This window comes from Ursus americanus, chromosome 12, assembly GCF_024610735.1.
Source record: "Ursus americanus isolate L20-20 chromosome 12, mUrsAme1.1.p, whole genome shotgun sequence".
Classification (NCBI taxonomy): Eukaryota; Metazoa; Chordata; class Mammalia; order Carnivora; family Ursidae; genus Ursus; species Ursus americanus.
The window spans coordinates 16,455,852-16,476,133 of NC_142138.1; the positions used below are offsets into that span (position 1 = coordinate 16,455,852).

The 20,282-nt window shown below is 42.0% G+C and overlaps 1 protein-coding gene across 1 annotated transcript in view; it reads right to left on the bottom strand.

Annotated features, from left to right (window-relative positions):
- Positions 1-1,033: 1,033 nt before the first annotated feature.
- The window catches only part of C12H1orf87 (chromosome 12 C1orf87 homolog), a 77,045-nt gene continuing 57,796 nt past the window's right edge, over positions 1,034-20,282 (bottom strand). Inside the window, 4 exon segments of the mRNA XM_087866312.1 lie at positions 1,034-1,194; positions 7,208-7,415; positions 10,721-10,800; positions 19,593-19,657. Coding sequence (XP_087722438.1) covers positions 1,034-1,194; positions 7,208-7,415; positions 10,721-10,800; positions 19,593-19,657 — 514 coding nt within the window.

Below are 20,282 nucleotides of genomic sequence, written 5' to 3' on the forward strand. Positions count from 1 at the left end.
GAAGCCCTTAAAGATCATTGATGTTAGTGGATCAAAATTATTTTGTTCTTAAGGTTTTGTTTATAAGATTTTATGAGACATCCCCCTATATAAAATGGATAAAAAGGGATGCTCAGAGAGCTTTTTACTTTCCCCCTTGACCTAACTCCTTTGTCCTGTCTCCCGCACAAATTTGAAAACCAGAATCCAGGCCACTCAGCATTGATGATGGTTCTGGGAACACATTTGTCTCTGAAGTCCTGGGTCGGTATTCCTCCGGGGAGCTCATGCTCTCTGTGTGGTGTTATGTGCATGTGAGTGTGTGTTCCCTGGGAGGTGCAAAGTTGGATAGAAGAACTGTGGGAACTCGTGGAAAGTTTTGCTTGATTTTCCTGCCAGAGAAAGTAGAGATGTTCCCTATTTCCAGAACCCCTTGTCCCAGGTGTCAATCATTAAAACTTCTATCTAATACCCTGGGAAAATATCCTTGGGGACAGTGTAACATGACCTAGTTTTGTACTAGAGAAAATATCTCACTTATTCAGAAAACTCACTTGGAATTCTGCTCCTATCCTTAGTCTTAATGTCTTGCTAATAATTTTATTTTTCTGATAATGTGGACATCCTTCCTAGAATAGTGACTAGAGGAAAGGCTGGTTTACTCATCCAAAAATGATGTATCGAGGTCTCTTACGTGACAGGCATTTTGGGGAGTTGACCACAATATCTAGCATATTTTTTACTCTATGGAATTGCAGGGTTTGCAAAAATGAAGTTTCATCAACAATACAGAAAAAAAAATCATGTTAATAAGGAGCTTTATTAGAATAGAAGGGGACTTTAAGAAATTGGGCTTTTGCCACCTCGGGAGAGGAAATCCGGTTTTCTCGGGTCACTCTGAGCGGCTTGTGAGGGAGCGTCATGGCCAGAAAAGAAGTCCGAGTCCAAAGCGTCTCCAGTCACTGTATCGGCCTCACTCAGGCCGGAGAGAAACACGTGTCTGGGTAAAAAGGAAGATAAAGGAAACATCTGTTCTCACAATATGGGCTTGTTATCATAGCTCCTTTAAGTACCAAAGTGCTGGCTCCAAGAGCATATTTTCTCCCGCACGGAATCTCCGCAAGGCTTGGTCGATTTTCCGAGGGCTCAGGGACAGGTTGTAAATGAGATTGTAGTTGTGAATGAGGCGTCTGGCCCGTTCCTTCTCCAGAGCTCCTGTGATTGGGTTGGGTGGGTGGGAAGTTTTGAAAAGAGGATGAAGAAAGCAAAAAAGAGAAAAAAAAATCTATATTAGCTTGAATGACTTCCGAGTAAAAACAAAATGCTAATATTTTGACACGTTCAGCTTGTTAAAGCAATTGAAGCTTATTCTTTGTGGCTATAAAACTTTAAAGGCCAGTTTTTAAAACAGGCGGGTGCCTGCTAAAATCAGTTTCTAATTTTTCTGGGTAATTTTTTATCTTACTGAAAGAGCCAAACATGTTCCCAACCATGCAGGATTCGAACAGCTCATTCTTGTGCATTTCTGGACATGTATTTACTGTGCCTCCCTTCTGCTTGCTGTGTGATCACAGGTAAGTCATCTCATTTCTCATCGCTCAGAGTTGAAAGCTGTGTAATAGAGACGGTAGCGTGTATCACCGCAGGGTGTACTCTGGTACCCATGCCTTGTATGTATCAACGCCAAGGTGCTTTCCAAGTTCAGGATACGTGGATTTGGGTGGTTGCAGTGGAGAACATGGCATCAGCCAAGACAAATAACTCCTTCATAAGCTCCTCATTGTGAGCTCATCTAGGGCAGATGCTGTGCTTAGGAATATAGAGGATTTAGACAAGGAAACTTTTACCTGAAGAAGATCCCCAACCAGTTGAGACGGTAAGATATGCAGAAAATTAGCTGGAGTGCCCGAATAGTGACTGATACTTCCACATGTATATAACATTCACTACGTTTCAGGCATGCTTCCAAACATATTACCAGTAGTAATTCATTTAATGCTCATAACAACCCATTTTACAGAGGGAGAAACTGAGGCATAGAAGTGGTAAGTCACTTGCCCAAAGTTGCTTGAATCCAGGCATTTAACTACACTGCGTCATAGAATAAGGGGGAAGAGTTTGTTGCGAGTAAGGCTCAGATCACTTCCTAAAGATGTTCCCTGAACTGTGCAGATCTACACTGCAGGTGTCAAGAAAAGCTTTTCAATATCTTTTATAGGGACTAAAGATGCATCCCTTGTATGTTCTTCTGTTATCCTGTGCTCGTGCAGGCTGTAATGATGATTGTGAAATTCTTTCTGAAAGAGGCCAGATGAAGTCCCCTAGTCATTTTGTGAACACCACAACCAGTCCTTTAAAGTTTGGGTCTACTGGACACCTGTTACCTCCATTTAAGCTGCCAGGTATTGTTCCTATTTAAATGAGCAAGGACTGTGGAGCATCATGCCCCCCTCTGAACCTCTCTGTGATGGGTGTTCTTAACAGTGGGTTGCAGACAGACGGTGTCCTAATGTGATTTATTCTATTCAGTTCTATTCGGTTCTATCCCGTCCCGTCCCATCCCTGTTTATTTTCTGTTCTATGTAGGCTTGTTTATTCTCTCTCTCTTCTATTAGAATGTTGATCCTTTCCTCTGCAGAAATATCTTTCTGTGAGTTGGCCCATTGCATTTCTGCAGTTCTCTGCCTTGGGTGGCTTCTCTTGGTCTGGTCTAGCTTGGATCCCTCAAGACATCTCCTCTGGAAGTATAAGTCATGGGCTTTGGATGAAGTGTCTGACTGGGAAGGTACTTTAACCTTCTGAGCCTCAGTCTCAACTTTAAAATAGGGATAATTAAACTGTATGAAAATAAATAAAATAATGAAAGCTTAGCACCGTGCCCAGAACTATTAAGCACTCATTAATGCTGGCATTATTATAGGATGATTATAATAGTTATAGCACCAATATTATTCTAAATCAATAAGAATGTGTCTTCATAAGAAGAAATTTTTAAAATGCATAAAATGTAGTTTATATTTTAACTAAAATTAAAAGTAGTGTTAAAAAAATACATGTAGGGATCACTACTGGTGTGTGGAGGGGCATTTTTTGCTATCTGCTGAGCTTTACCATTGGTAGAGGAATCCTAGTGTCAACCAAAGTCCATTGACTGAAATTTGTATCTGTCTAATTTGCTGTCATTAGGGGCTGCCCAGGACAGCTGCATAAAATAACCCTTACAATCCATCTTGGTGCTGAAAAGCCTGTTCTTGTCCCACCAGAACCAAAATGAAAGGAATAAGAAGAACCTCTTTAACAAGGACTTCATTCTACAGTTTGCAAAGAAATCTCAAATCTCGTGTAATCCTTTCTCCAAGAAGGGAGATATGTTTTATTATCAATTATAGATGAGGAAACAGGCTCGGAGGATATAAATAACTAGCTTTCAGGGCTCAACAAATAGTCAAGTCTGGACTTGAATCTAAGTCTTCTGGTAAAACCAAACAAAGAAACAATCAGCAAAGCAACAAGCAAAACCTCATGTTCTTTCTGGTATGTCATGGGAGTTTAGTGTAGTGGGAAGGCCAACAGAACTGGGTTTGAATTATGGCTCCTCTTCCTACTGGCTAGTCTTCTACCACTTTGAGCTTGGCTTTTTCCTCCATAAATAAGGCCATTAATCCCTTCAGCATGTGGTTGATGTAAGGAGTTAGCGATTCACTGTGTGCAGAGTCCAGACTCATGCAAAGAATGTCCTTGAGGACTCTCCTCGCATTCTGCCTCCTTGAACTGGAAAACATTTTCTATTTAGGCTTCAGTTCATTGGGAAAATTCCAAATCTCCCATTCTCCCAAACATTTATCCCAACTGCCCTTCTTTCTTTAGAAAACATGAGCCGTCATTCACATTCATTTCTTATTCTTTCTCCTCAAGGATATTTTCTTGACAACCCCTGTTAGAACATAAGCACAGAGTAAGTTCCCAGAAACACTAACTTGATGATGGATGGTCTGTCTTCACCCTGAAGGAAGAACACCCTGGCCTACATATTTCCTTGCACATAATAAAGAACACTGATTCATCAATAAGTAGTATCATCGGCTCAGTGTCTTGAATGACACTGTGGTGGTCATCTAAATACTGTGGTTAATAAACCAACTAAATGACCTCAGTTAATCCTCTTTCCTCATTAAAGATAGTTATAGATGTTCCCAGATCAGGCTGACACATTCTCTGGCGGACGAGGAACTAATGAATTTCATAGAAACAGAGAAAACAGGCATAAATAGTGAAGAGGCCATGAGAGAGGCATTTCAAATCTGCCGGAATCTGCCTCCAAAGTCAACAAAACTCTGTTTTTCCTCAGAACAGTTCAGCAGTATGAGAAAGGTCCCAGTCTTGGGGGAGTCTCTTAGCAACTAAGTTTACGATCCATCATCCATCACTGCAACTCAGCATTTATTTCTTTAGAAATGTCTTCCCTCTCCACCTGATGGTTTTTGTATTTGCTTGTAACCCCTTCACCACTCTCTGGTATGAATACCTAGACTCGTGATTTGTTTTGTTTTGTTTTGTTTTGTTTTAGTTTAAATTCAATTAGCCAACGTATAGAACATCATTAGTTTCAGAGGTAGAGTTCGGTAATTCACCAGGTGCATATAACACCCGGTGCTCATCACGTCACGTGCCCTCCTTCGTGTCCATCATCTGGTTACCCCATCCTCATGATTATTTCAGTAACCTTTTGATCTCCTTTTCTCCAGTATCTTCCCTAAATTATCCATCTCTGCTTTTATTGTGCTCTCCTCTGGGCAGACCTTTGGTAAACATTGGGTAGAGGATTAAGCCTCATCCTGGCACACAGGATTCACAGTAGGGTCTCAATTTCACTATCTAATCTAACACGATCCTTCTAAGCTTTGCAGGAGATAGTTTCAACTCAGAACGCCCTCCCCAGCTATCCAAAGTCAACACCAACCTCTCCCGAAGGCTCGCTCAAGCTCTTTCTTCCATGGAACCCTGTCTGAAAACTCAGCTCATATTTGTATCTTCAGTTATAATACTTTGCTATACGTTGCCCTTGAGAATGTTTGTTTTTTTGGCGTTCAACTACTGTCTGTCTTGGTGCCTTACCTAAAAGGTCCTCGAGGCCAGAGATCATGTCTCATTCTTTTGGTTTCCCTTCTGGTTCAGCCTCTAGCACAGTGCTGGGCTCATAACACATGTTTAATAAGTTTAATAAGCTAGATGAATTTTTCATTTGAAATTTTCATCTACCCCTCTCTTTGGTATGATTATTAGAAGTCCTTGGGTATTGTATGGTAGTTATACTTTATGTGGTCTAGAGTTAAGTGCTTTGGAATTTCAAAACAAAATGAAGCAGAAACACACAGAGAATGGAAACGCATTGCTACGGTTACGTGAGTACTTCTAGAGAGTGCTAATGTAGCCACTATGTTTTTGTTGAGATGTAATTGACATATACCATTATATAAGTTTAAGGTGTACAATGTGATGATTTGATACATGTACGTACTGGGAAATGTTTAACACGATAAGGTTAGTTAACATATCCTTTATCCCACGTAATTACCGTTTTATTGTGGTTGTTGTTATGGTGGTGAGAACGTTAAAGCTCTACTCTCATGGAAACTTTCAAGTATACAATACGGCATTGTTAACTAGAGTCATCATGCTCTACGTTAAATTCTTGGAACTCATTAATCTTCTAACTGAAAGTTTGTGCCTTTTGACCATGTCTCGCATTTTACCCAGCAACCACCATTCTATTCTCCACTTCTATGGGTTCCATGTTTTTAGGCTCCACATATAATACACTAACTCACCGTAACTACAGAATGTAATTAAGTATCACCATTTCAGTCCATGTGTTTTTGCACCTGCTTCCTCTTCCCTAGGTTTCTGACCTTGTTCGGGACTTCATTTTCACGTGGACGTTGCAAATCCTTACTCCTTTCCTTACTTTCAGTTTCTCCTTCAATCTGCACACAACCATCAAGGATCTTTCTGAAATACAACTTCATCCTACCATTTCCCTGCTTAGAAACTCTCAGAGCTACTCACTCTTTTTGAACTAAATCCAAATTCCTTGGTTTGGCACCTAAGATCCTCCTAGATCTGGAATCTTATATTTCTACCTTTATCATTTAACATTCTTCTTAATTGCCCTTATAGTCTTTCCAATCAAAACTTCCTGCATGGAGTTTCACACATAACACTTTGCTTGGCTAACATACACCTTTGCCAGAAAGGTCTATTTCATTACTTCATATGTAAGCTGCTTTTTATCTTTAATGGTTAATTTCACATGAATATAACCTTCCCTGATCACATCACTAGGAAGGAATACTCCTTTCTCTGAGTGCCCACATTTCACACTGTAATGGTATTTATTACCTTCCATCTTGGATTTGTTTATGTATTTACATTCGTTCCTTTCTTCGTTCCCTCAAAAAAAAAAAAGTGGAACAGAATTGTGCAAGGTGCAAGGGTGAAAAAAGGAATGTAGTCTACTGGTGAGATTGTAAGAAGTCCCCAAATGAAAAAAAATATATATCAAATATGATAATGGTTGTTAAAGAACTCTAGGAGGCCAGACAAAGGTTAGCCTAGATCTGTCTGGGCAAATTTTGGGAGTCTCAGAGGAGTAGAGCCTGAGTTCTAACCTAAAACGTGTTTAGGCATGAGCTAGTCAGGTGGACAAGTTGGGGAGTTGGCAGGGGGTGGGGTAGAAAGAGGAGAGGCAGACAGCTCAGATGGAGAGCATAGGGTGAGAAAAGGAGCAGTCACAGGAGAAAGCACAGTGTGTTTGAGGAAGGCAAGTTATTCATTATGATAGGGTAGGATAAGCTGAGAGATTACCAGTTGAAGGAAAAGAGACTGGTCAGGTGGACAGAACCAGCTTTTGCCTTGCTAAGGAGTTTGGAGTTCAGCCCGTCAGTGGGCGTGCTGAAGATTTCAGCTGGGAGTTACAAGACCAGATTGTAGGTTACACTCCAGTAGTTGAATGGAGGAGGATCAAAGACACAAAGCGACTGTGAGTGACCTGGTGGGGGATTCATGTCTGGCTCTGACTCACCTTTGAATTTCCCAATTGTGCTCCTGGTGCCAGTGCACATGGTTTACATACAAACTGTATTTGTTAAGACGTGCAAGAAAAGGAGGCGTCCGTTCCAGACTAAAATGCAAATAGAAAGGCGTAGCAGCTCCGAGGTTCTCACTTCACCTGTACGACTCAGATCACGTAGGTAGAGGGCATTTTCCAGCTCCCTGAACCTGTCGATCCATGTCTCATATTCTTCAGACTCGTTCTTCGTTGTCGGACTCACAACAGGCTGTGAGACTGGCCTGACCTTCAGAGCATTCGGGGGATCTTTGGGGGTGGAAATCTCAGCAGGAGGGTTTTCTGGTTGCGGCTCCTCTTCTGGAGTTTTCTACCAAAACAACACAAGCGTCTCACTGGCAATACATTCACCACACAAAGCTCCTCCAGGCTCTTGGCCAAAGGGGAGGCCACACAGCTAGCAAGGTTTATTGCAAGGTCTGGCTTTGTAAAGCTACAGGATGTGTTTCAAGTCCTCAGTGCCATAGGACCACATCTGCCAATTCTTGCTGGATATAAACTACTATGTTGAGTCGTTTTTTGTTTTTTTGTTTTTTTTTAAGGGAAGGATGAAATCATGACTTTGTTCAGTTTACATTTCTGATTTACACAAAACAAAAGTTTCTGTAACTGAGACTGTTCATGATATTCCACTCTGTTTTCTACTAGTGGGGTACACAGGGGATAGGCTTCAGGCAATGCTTATAATTTCTTGGTGGGAAAACCTCTGCATCATGAGTGTGAGATTCTTGACGAAAAGTGATTGAAACAGTACTGATATTATCTCAGGCTTATAGGCTCATTCTGACAAACCATAAGACGCCTCTGTGGTCTGCCAGTCCATCTAACGAAGGAAGCTGCGGCCCGGGGAGTGGACTTACTAAGACCTTAGTAATGGTAGACACAAAACTAGAAGGAGGAACAGAGGTACGTCCAGCTCATTTTGGTATTCTAACTCCAAGTCCAGCACAAAACAGAAATGCTTTTAGAACAAGTAGACGGATGAGTCCCCACTGCACCATGTAAGACATCCTATCACCTACCACGAAGAGAGAGCGTGGGCATTGACTGTTTGATCAGCCCAAGCCCTCTGCTCCAGGAATTGCCCATCCTTCCTGTCTCCATGGCTGTGGAGAGAATCGCCATGTGTGTAAGTACATGGCGCGGGACTGGGCATCAGATGCAAAATGGGCCAATAAACACACTGTCCCGTGGTTTTGGAACTATTTGTGAGAGATAAAGACAGAAGGATAGAAAAAAAGAGATCATTCTATGTGAGATGCAGGAATGCTAGCAGGTTTTCCACTCTGTGTATTGGAAATGAGAAAAAGATGGTCTGCTGAGAAAGACAGACAGATGGAAAGATAGGTAGAGGATATGAAGCTGACGGCAGAGAGAAGAGAAAACATGCAGGAGGTCATGATGTTGTTCAAGTCTCTGAGTTTAGTTTATTGTTATGGTTCTGTCCTTAGGTAGCGTGATACGCTTGTCTATCCTTTGTATCCAACATATTAAATTGGTAGAGTTGGTTCTGTTCACCTCAATGCAAATAATCTTAACTAACCTACCATAGAATTATGTCTCTAACTTCTGTATATCTGTGCTTACCCCAATTTTCAAATATCTGAATTTCTCCAGTTTTGTAACTTTGTCTCAAACTTCTCACATATAAGTTGTGAAAATCCCATAGCTCTGAAGAATGGAAATTGCAATACGACACCCGGTATTGAGTTTGTTAACAAACATGCATTAAGCTGCCGCTGGGGAATGTGAAGAACTGTTTTATTTGAAAGAAGAGAATGCTATATGAAATTGTAACCATATGGGTGACCAGCAACCAGTAAATTGTAAGAGATTACTATAAAAGAATTCCACTTTGATAAAATCAACTTTGAGAAACAGCTGAAAGTTTTCATAAAGTAAATAAATAGGATTATTATACTTTTTAGAGCTTTGGACGACTTTAGAAATCCAGATGCAAACTTGAGATAATCTATCCAGCGAAATGCACATTTGCATAGAGTTTGGTGGATGATTTTAGAGAATTCAAAGAGGTCCTTGGATCTGAGAAGCTGGTTTTCAATAAATTTCCATATTCTTTCAGATAGTTCAACGTTCTCTTTGACCACGAAAGGCAGGGGAAGGGGGGATTTGTATGGACCTGAATTAGGCTCAACTAAAGAAGTACGGAGTAAGTAACACACCCTATACTGTTTTGGTCCCACTGTATCAGGATAAAGTCCAAATTCCTTGGCACGTAAGACGACGCCAGTTCTTGTTCTTGCTTCTCTTCTTTCAGCCGTGTGTATACATCCTTTCTCCAATCTTTTTCCAGCCACTTAAAACCAGAAAAAAATGAAGCTACAGGATACCTTTATGCTTTATACCCACCGTTCCCTCCGTCGTGAGAACCTTTCTTGCCACTCATGTCCTGATTGGTTGGGCTTCTGTTCATCCTTCAAGACCCAGCTCATATTTCACTTCTCGTGGGAAGCCTTCCCCAGAGCCCCAGGCAGGGTGAGGGGTGATTCCTTGTAGCCTCTTTATCCATCGCAGCACTTATTAGAGGGCACTGTGACTGTCGCAGTATCTCTGTCCTCTACCAGAGCTAGAGACTGGGCCTGGGAGGTCGTCGTTTGTGGACCTTCAAGCTCTGCTTAGCGGCTGGCACATAGTTTGTTCTAAAGACGTGTTAACCGAATGAATAAGGGAATGAATAAATGATTTTCTCTGGGAAAAGAGGAAATGTGCTTTACCAAACTTCTGCTTCAATTTCACCCTCTAAAAGTGGGGCAATGAAGGCTGCTTATAGAGGAATGTGAGAAGAATCAATTATTGCAGAGATGCAGTAAAATCCTCAAACAAGAGGCAAAATAAAAGAGCAAAGTATATTTTTTATAATCTTATTCACAACAGACTTAACACTCAAGGAGAAAAGCATTTGCTGTTGTTTCTTGCGTGGCAAGAGGCTTGCCAAAATGGATACTATTTTCTAAAATATTTCAAAGTGTGAAGTGCATGAAGAGGCCTCCCGTCATTTTAAGATGAATTATGTTCTAATCCGGGCATTTTAAAAACAACAACAACAGAAAAACTCAGGCTGTTTTTCAATTCTGTCTGCATCTTCTTTTGGCTAAGTGCTGGGAATATTAAAACGGATTTTAACTGCTTGCCAGATTTTTTTTTTTTTTTTAAATCAAAGAGCCCATTACATTTTAAAATGTGATGTCTGGGGAAAAGGTCACCCTCAGTTTCTGGAAGCTGGGCTTAAGATGTTAAAATAGGTCTCATAACCATCTTTTATTTTGACGGCAGTTGGTGGCTTGGTCACAGGCTTTGGAAGGACACCTGTATCCATGCTACAAGTCCAGTTTCTCGGGGCAGACGGCGGGCCCTTCATGGTGCGTTGAGAGATTTCTGCATGCCTACCAGCTGGGCCAGGAACCAACCCAAACGCTCTCACAGTTCTGCCTCTCTTCTGTGTTGGAGCAGAGTCTCAAAGTCAAAGAGAGCCTGACATCAAGGTGTTGGGTGGAAATCAAAAACCCAAGAGGGAGGGCCCCACCCAGCGTCAGAGACTAGAAGGCAAGGGATGGGTGAAGCCCTTCCTCCGGCTCTGTGTAGCCAGGTGCACACCATATGTTCTGTTTCGCCTGGAGACATCGCAGGGACTTCAGCCTGCATTGCCGCGCCAGAGGTTTTCTTTACGTTCTTTCCTAGACAAGAAAGAAAAACATGGAAGGGTTTAGTTTGGTCTCCTCGTGTTAGCACCTACACGCATGCACCCAGGCCAGGAGAAGGTGGAGGCTCTGTTATATGGTTGGCACAGAGGGAGACACCGGTAGGTAAAAGCTCTGGCCCTGCCCCGGTGGAGCTCACAGAGGGGAAGTAGGTGCTGAGTCACCACTCACAATGATTACTTGGTTACAAAACACCACAAACACAACCAAAGGTGAAAATATTTACACTTATTTTGGGATGGGGCAGGAGTGGGGGAGGAGGGAGAAGGTTGTTGGAGGAAGTGACACGTAAACTGGGGGCCTGAGGGATGAAGAGGAGTTGCCAGGTAAAAGTGATGCTGGTGGTGCCTCCTGCACTGCAGATTGTTCCAGAAAAGCAGAGGCAACAGCCTATAGAACCGCCTTGAATCAAGAGGGCTTCTCCAGTTTGGAGAGCGGCAAGGGGCCTCTTTCCATAGCTCTGCCTCTTTCCAGAGAAGCAGGAACTTCTGCCCCTCTGTCCACGCAGGTGTGTGCCTGAAGGATCAGGTAGAAGCTTTGCCGTCCCCCTTCCTTACCCCTTTCAATGTTCACAGGTGCTGTACAGGCAGAGGTTTGAACAGCATCCCTAACCCAGACGATTCTACCGCCCAGGGGCTACTTGCTCAGGCTGCTGCCTTATGAATAGACATTTCCTTAGAATCCAGGAAAAAGACATGGAGACCTTCCGCTCAGGTCCTCTTAGGCTTATGGCGGGTGTCATTCATTCATCACTAGCACTTTTGGTGACTTCTTTATTTTACAAATCCATGCAACGACCACACAGTACAGATTTCTGGAAGCTTCGGCTTCCATATTTGGTGCATAATTCACATATGCATGTGCTTCTGAGTTGTGTCTCACTACTTTCAATAAAGATGGTTCAATCAATAAGTTTTTTTTTACAAAGGTGGAGAGTGGCAGTGTAACGTAGCGGTGGAGAGTGGAGGCTCTGAAGCCAGACGCCCTGGGTTTGAGTCAGTCGTGGCTCCTTTCTCTATGAGCTGCGTGACCTTGGCCTGGTGACTTGTCCTCTTTGTGTCGAGTCTCCACTTCTGTAAAAGGTGGCTAATGCCATCCATAGATTATTGTGAGGATTAAGTGGGCTAGAAACTATAAAGCAAACACCTGGAATATAGCAAGTGCTCAGTAAATGTTGCCTAAGAGTGTCATCTATGGAAGGGTGTTCATGTAAATTAACTCACAGGTCAGATTAAAAAGCTTTTGTTGCACTTTTTTTTTTTTAGATTTTATTTATTCATTCGACAGAATAGAGACAGCCAGCGAGAGAGGGAACACAAGCAGGGGGAGTGGGAGAGGAAGAAGCAGGCTCATAGCGGAGGAGCCTGATGTGGGGCTCGATCCCATAACGCCGGGATCATGCCCTGAGCCGAAGGCAGACGCTTAACCGCTGTGCTACCCAGGCGCCCCTTGTTGCACTTTTAATATTGCACCTATGGATCATTATGAATCTCCCCCCTCAGTCTCTTGATGAAGACAATGTGACTTCATAACATCCGAAGCCCCAGCACCCAGCATTAGCATAAGTACTCAGTGCCTGCTTGTAGGCTAAATGGACGGCCATGGGGAGTTTAAAAATTAAAGCCGCTGAATATGTACGTCTATTTCTCCCAATTCCTTTTCGGGCCCTACGGGAGGAGAATTTTTTTCTCCGTGTTTCTTTATCCTCCCATCCCTAACCCAGATGCTAGATAGAGTAAAACTTAATAGATGCTTAATGAGAATCATGATAGCCAGTTAAGGCAGCCCCTTCAAGACAGATCTGCTTTAATCGCTGAAAATTTGTCATGGGAACCCATCATCCCCTAGTAACCCTGGCCCCTGCTTATTTCACCCAGTATGTGAAAGAAGAGCTTTCTGGTTGCTGCAGGTGCAAAAAGGTTCCAATTACTCTGAATTATCAAACTTGAGAGTTAAAAGGATTCTAGAAGCAGTATACATAGCACATAAGAGAAACTTTGGTGTCAGACCCAAATGCTAATCCTGATTCTTCCCTTTACTAGCTGCAATCTTTCAGATCCTAATTTTGTCAGTTGTGGAAAGGGAACCAGCAGTTTGCAGGAAGATTGTGGAGATTAAAAAAAAAAAAAAGTTACTGACCCAAAATACTTAACACGGGGAAGATGCTCAGTGCCAGGATTATTACCTGTTACGCGTTATCGTTATCATATGATCTTAAACCAGCCTAGCTTCCCCAGAAGAGAAGACTTCACATTAATTATCATGTGCCAAGCAGTTTTCTGGGCACTGTTCCTCTACATTATCCCTTTTAGCCATAAGATCTAGAACCTAGTCTTTGTCCCAGGCCAGTTTCTCTCTGGTGTCTGCGCTTCTCAAAGTTACATTAGGAGAAAATCCAAGCTAGTCTCCCTGGTCTCTCTTAAGCTTCCCTTTCTCCCTTCTAATACCTAGGAGCATATAAAAAGATAATGGTTTGCACACGTAAAAATGGTTTGAGAAACCCGCGGCAGAGCTAATTTTTTTTTCTAACACAGCAGGAAGGATAAATAATAACCATCTGTCTAGTCTGCCAGTTGATGATTTGTACTGGAGGAAATAAGCCAAGCTGGCTTCTAGAGATTTCCAGGTGTTGGAAGGGCCAGGTTTTACAGGGCTTCCAGTGGATTCTGATAGTCACACAGCCAACCCTACCCCCCCCCCCAACTAATGACTTGAAATCAGTGGTCTTCAGCGATGGCTGCTAATATGCTCACACCTGGGGAGCTTTAAAAATTACCAGGGCCTGGGCGGCACACCAGCCCAATTAAATCAGAATCTCGAGGGGTGGAAACCCAGCTCAGGACTTCTAAAGAATTCCCTAGGTAATTCTAAAGTGAAGCCACAGGAGAAAACAACGGATTTAAATAAAGACTTCTGGCCTCATTGGACCTAGTGAATGAAACTTTTATGAGAAGGAAACATAAATATATGTTAAACATCTCTATATACCAGACATTTCTCACAGGTTTTCTTAATCTAAATAACTCTGAGGTAGAGATTATCTCCATTTTACAAATGAGGGGGCTGAGGCAACACCAGTTTCAGTTTCTTGCTTCAGACAACAGAGGCAGGGTTAGGCCTGGATTCTGATACATTCACTCACTCAACAAACATTCGTTAAATGCTAACTGTGATACAATGAACAAGACAGAACCTTCCCATGGAGTGCGCATTCTAGTGGTGAGGACAAACAGATATATAAAATAACATCAAGTCGTGATAAGTGCTAGAAACACATCTAAAGCCAATTATGGGGGTAGAGAGTCTTGGCAGTTGCTATTTTAGGGAGGGAATTCACCAAAGGCCTCTCCAAGTGACATTCAAACAGAGCCCTGAGGAACATGGGAGAAAGCACGCAAAGGTCTGCAGAAAGAGCATTTCAGGAAAAAGCTATCATAAAGGCAAAGGTCACAAGGGAGGGAGGAGTGTTTGGTGCATTCAGGCAGTAGCCGAGAGGGGAGCCTCGCTGAAGCAGGAGGAAAAGGGAAGAGGGTTAAGTATTCGCAGAACTGAAGGGCCTCACAGGGCATGCATGTGACTGGAATTAATTTTTTTTCTTCCACCATCCATTTCTTCTCTGGCAATTGTCCTCTTTATTATCCCCTTCTAGTGATAGCAACTCTATTTTGCTTTGTGGGGAAAGCAAACTACTGCTGCAGTTTGGTAAGAATGACACCCAGTTCCAACTCCGAGGTTGGTCTCTGATTAGTTGAAGACTGTCCTGGTGTCCTAATCACAGTCTTGGCTCAAAGGTGGGCATAAAACTCAGTGTAATCTAAGGGTCTGAGACTAGAGGAGACCACTGCTGTAGTTTCTCAACTTGTAAAATTCTCTCCTTCTGGGGAGGACTGGCCAAAAGAGAGTGCTGGGAAGATACGATGACCTTGGTTGCCATAGCTATTTTGTGATTGAAGAAGTGTCTGGAGTATTGGAGGCACCACCATGTAGAGCTCGAGATGATGCCAGTACCATGCACAGCAGAGCAGAGAGCCAGAAAGAAACCAGATCCTGGGTTTTGACATTTTTAATGACTGCATCAAACCAGCCTATAGCTCTTGCTGCTGCCAAACTTTTTATGTACATAAACCAAACCTCTTTATTGTCTAAACCAACTGAGTTGGCTTTTCCGTCCCTCTAAGTAGTTTTAAGTGGGAATTACTATGGATATATTTTTTTTCCTTAATAAAAGGGAGGATTAAACTCTTAGTCATTTTTCTGTGTTGTCTCGAGTGATAGGTCTTCAAGAGATGTTTGAGGGAATCAATGAGCCTCTGAAGCTATGGTTATTCCCTCCAATGTCCCCCCATTAGCAGCCTTACTATAACCCGGCTCTGTGCTTTATGCTTTTTCTTCCTCTTCCTCACTCACAGGCTCCACAGTGAAGAGATTCAAAGTTGGAGCCATACTTCATTTTTGTGAAATACTATTTTATTTTATTTTTTTAAAAGATTTTATTTATTTATTCGACATAGATAGAGACAGCCAGCGAGAGAGGGAACACAAGCAGGGGGAGTGGGAGAGGAAGAAGCAGGCTCACAGCGGACGAGCCTGATGTGGGGCTCGATCCCATAACGCCGGGACCACGCCCTGAGCCGAAGGCAGACGCTTAACCGCTGTGCCACCCAGGCGCCCCGTGAAATACTATTTTAGACCTCAGACCATAGCTTGTTTGGAGGAGTCTAAGTTCTTTTGTATTTGTCTTCATGGGAGTTCATAGCACTTCTTGGATAGGTGGCATGAGGTCTTTTATCACTTTTGGAAATTTCTCAGTCACAACGGCTTCAAATACTGATTCAGCTCTGTTCTCTTCCTCCTATCTCTCTGTGACTTCATTAGATGTATCGCGACATTCTTGCCATTTCCTTATCTGTCTCATACACTTTTTTGGTATGTTCTAGCCTCATTTTCCCTTCATGCTTCAGTCTGGATATTTTCTACCGAGCTATATTCCAGTTCACTAATCCTCTCTTCATCTATACTCAACCTTCTGTTCAGCTCATCTAGTGAGTTTTAAAAATTTAGTTTTTATATTTTTCAGTTCTAGATATTCTATATAGATTCAAATTACTTGCTGAAATTCTCCATCTTATCCATTTTCTTAAACATATTAATTACGGTTATTTGGAAATCCGTGTCCTGTTTTTTAATCATTTGTGATTATTTGTAATCGAATGCTGGACATTTTGTATAAATAATTCTAGAGATTTTATATGATGTTAACTTCTTCCAGAGGGTTTTTTTCCTCCTTTCTTCCTGGTATTCAATTTGAATTCCAAATAGTAGCTTTCAAAGAGATGTTGTTTTGTATTTTATCTAGTCGTCTAGTTGATCTTGCCGAGAGGTTTGGTCTCTGTAAACTAGTCCATTCTAGACCTTAGCCTAAGTCACAGATATTATTTATGTGATTATTGTGTGTACATTAAAAAACAGGTTTATAGGATTCTTGTGAGTACAAATGAGATAGTTTGTGATATAAGGCAGTGTATGTAAAATGAGTCATTTTAACAGGTTATTATAGAATCTTTGAGTGAAAACAGGCCCCAGGAATGAGAAAATTCACAATTCTTCACACCCAAAAGGAGTAGCTGCCTTTAGTTTCTTATAATGTGCCTTCTTTCCTTTCATAACACTCACCTGTGGAGCTAGTAAACAGACAAATAAAATGCCCCCCTCAGTGCCTCAGAGCACTTAATCATCAAAGCCCCAGCAATACAGAAATGGGAAGAGATCAAGGCATTAGCTTTCCCAGTAAGCAACAGGCTATTACAACAACAATATCGCAGAAGTATCACTAAAGTCCTGCTGCTCTGTGGAGTGCAATACTGCCTAAAAAACTCTGGCATACTTGTAATCACCCTATCAGAGCAATAGGGCAGGTGGTTTTTTTTTTTTTTTAATTTCATGTTTTCAGTTCATTTTAGAGATAAGAAAAATGAGTCCAAGAGAAGTAAGTGTTCCAATGTAAGGTGGTTATTTAGTTGCAAAAGTGAGACTTCAACTCCTCTTGTTATAAACTCTTCTATGTCATACATTATGGGTTGACTTCCGTCCCCCCCGCAATTCATAAGTTGAAGCACTAACTCCCAGTACTTCAGAATGTGAGTGTATTTGGAGACAGGCCATTTAAAGAGGTGATTCAGTCCAACCGAAGTCATTAAAATGAAGATACCAATCTGACTGGTGTTCTCATAAGACCAAAAATGTGGACAAAGAGACACCAGGGGTGTGTGTGCACCGAGAAAAGTCCACGTGAGGACACGGTGAGAACGAGGCCATCTTCAAGCAAGGAGAGAGGCCTTAGAAGAAACCAAACTTGCTGATGGCGAAACTTGGAACTTTCACTCTCCAGAGCTATGAGAAAATAAACATCTGTGGTTTAAGCCATCCGAGCAAACGAATGCATCAAGTAACCTGGCTGTATATCAGAGAAAGAGAAAATATTTGATTTAAACATTGGTTGTAATCACCTGTTGATGTACTTGTTTTGCCTTTTCCACAAAACTAAGTTCTCTGAAGTTATAGATGACATCATGAGAAATGAACCCTCACTCGCTATCACCCTGTCGTCTTCTAGCACCTCCCTTCCCTCTCTTGTCAGGAATTCCGGGTTGGGGATCTGCAACTGCATTTCTCGGGTACCCTGGCTCACTGGCTTCAGGCTGAGTTCCAGCAATGGGGGACGTTTGGAGGGAGATTAGACTGTGGGAAGAGTAAAGGTACTCTTTTCTTGTTTTTGGAGTTTGTTAGTGTCTGGCAGCAGGGGAGAGCTCCTGCTGTTGCTACAGCTAGCCGTTGCTAAGATTTGAGCTGTCAGAGAAGCCTCCCGGACTTCGCTCTTGGGTCTGAAGGAGACTCTTGAAGTGTTTTCAACATTCCCAGCGCAAGTCTTATGTGAAAATTCAAAACCTAGATGAATAGCCGCAGGACCTCCCATTCAGTAGGCCCAGCATTGACCACATGGCGTTCTGTCAGAAGTCCTAGCACCAGCCCCTCTGCGAAACCCCGCGTTTCCAACTACGTGGTGTAACCAGCTGTGTGGCGCCTCCTTCAGAATTCTTTCTCTGGCTGCTTGGCATATTCTTGGAGATCCCAGAATCAGCTACAGAGTAGCACTTGCAAGATTCTGCTAATAGTACACCCTTCACTATGTTGCCTCTGCCCTAAGGATGAGAGCTGCTTTCGACAACTCATAAGCTCCGGGTGACCTCAACTGTCATGGGTTGAATAATGTCTTCAAACACAGCTACCACTGGTCCCTGTTAATGTGACCTTACTTGGAAGCAGGCTCTTTTTTTTTTTTTTTAATTTTATTTTTTTTATTATGTTACGGTAGTCCCCATACAGCGCATCATTAGTTTTTGACGTCGTGTTCCACGAACAGTGAATCATGGAAGCAGGATCTTTTCACATGTCATCAAGTTAAGATGATGTCCTTCTGGGTTAGGGAGAGCCCTAAATCCAATGAATAGTAGTGGCTTTTTATGAAAAAGGAGATACAGAGACACCAAAGAGACAAAGAGGGAAGAAGGCCTTGTGAAGACCGAGGCAGACAGTGGAATTAAGCAACCATAAGCCAAGGAATGCCTGGAACCACCGGAAGCTGGAAGAGGTAAAGAAGAACTCTTTCTTAGAGCCTTCAGGAGGAGCGTGGCCCAGCTGACACCTTGCTTGCAGACTTCTAGTCTCCAGAACTGTGAGAGAACAGATTTCTGTTATTTTAAGCCCCCCGTTTGTGGCACTTCATTATGGCGTCCCTAAGGAAATCAATACACACACCATCCTCTTTTCGCTCTTTCAGTCTAATGCTGGTACAACCAGTCCCCCAATCCTCTGTTGTAAATTCCCTGTTTGAAATACCCAGTTAGGTTTTTGTTCTGCTGCAGTGCAAACCGAGATACTACCCCTCCTCTCAAACTTTCAGTACCTTGTATTTTGATCCAAAAGGTAATCAGTAAATGGTTGATGAATGTAGTAAATAGAGAAATTGCAACAGCAGATTAATATCAATTTTTTCATATTTTTCATTGCATATTTTTTCACCTGTCATATTTAAAACTTGCTAATTGCTAAATATTTTGCCCAAATTAATCTTTATAATTTCACTTATTAATATGTCTTGGAAATCTTCCTGTAGCAAGGCCAGCCGTGTTATTTTACAGCCGCATAGCTTTATCAATTGGATATACTGTAATTTAATTAAATTGTCCCTGAAGGATTTCTCATTCTTCCCATTCTTATTTTTAATTTTTTAAAAAATTGTTTATTTCCATTTTTAGAGGCATTTACTAAAAAATGCTACTAAACTTTTATTTTATTTTATTTTATTTTATTTTATTTTATTTTATTTTATTTTATTTTTTTATTTTTTGTGAGATGCCAGTAGGGTAACTACCTAGCTATGGCTTTCCTAGATCGAAGGGACTGTACAATTGAAGTTCTGATAAATAATGTCCACTTCTTCTGTAAGTGCTGCATTCATCTGAAAGGCTCTCACTAGAGAATGCTTCATGATATAATACGACTTGGAGAATTATGCCTTTTATGATCCCACTGGCCTAAAAGAATGGTTAGGCAATTCTGACTCTTATTTTTTCTGCACTGCTGAGCCATTTACATTTCTGAGAGCAATGAGGTGAAACCCAACAAGCAAACCACCAGAGCAAAGCAGTAGAGTCAGCAGTAGCTTTGAGAAATGGGACGTCCTCAAGGTACAAAATCGACAAACTCACCTGTAGGCAAATCACGTGACAAATCGGAGGCAGCTTTGCTCAACAGCTCCACAAAATTCTGCCATCTGTGCAAGAAAAGGAAACATGGTATTGGTGATCAATGTAGAAAGCTCTGGAAGAATGGGCAATAAAGGTCAAGTTTATATTAATAGTGATATTGAAGGAGCTTTTTGATACCTGTATCATTCAGGGTATAATTCAGGAAACAGAAACTACTGTAGGGGTCTCTACTAGAAAAGGGCTTTACCATAGGAAATGAGGTGCCTACAGAATTCTTGCAGGGGTTAGTAGAATGGAGGTTGGCACCTGCTACTAGGCTCAGGATTAGGCTTCACCAGTTCTGGAGACCAGTGAACTGCGGGAAATTCTGACATCTCTGTCGTCCCTGACCACGAGGTTGGTGACGAGGCAGTACAAAATGCGTTTTGGCCACTGCAAAAACTGATGCCTGCCAGGGTCTGGAGTTGCTACTACTTCGGGAAAATAAATACTTAAAATGTCCCTGGCCCCACCCTCACCCCTTCTGCCTTTCAAATCTCACCCAATTGCATCTCACTGATGGAGCTTAAATCAATTCCAGAAATTTGGTGTCAGGGGAATTAGAAATGTTCTTTTGTAGCCTTCCCAAGAATGGGAAGTATTGCGATACAGGAGAAAACATAGGAGAGGATAGAAATGGGTTCTGAGAGC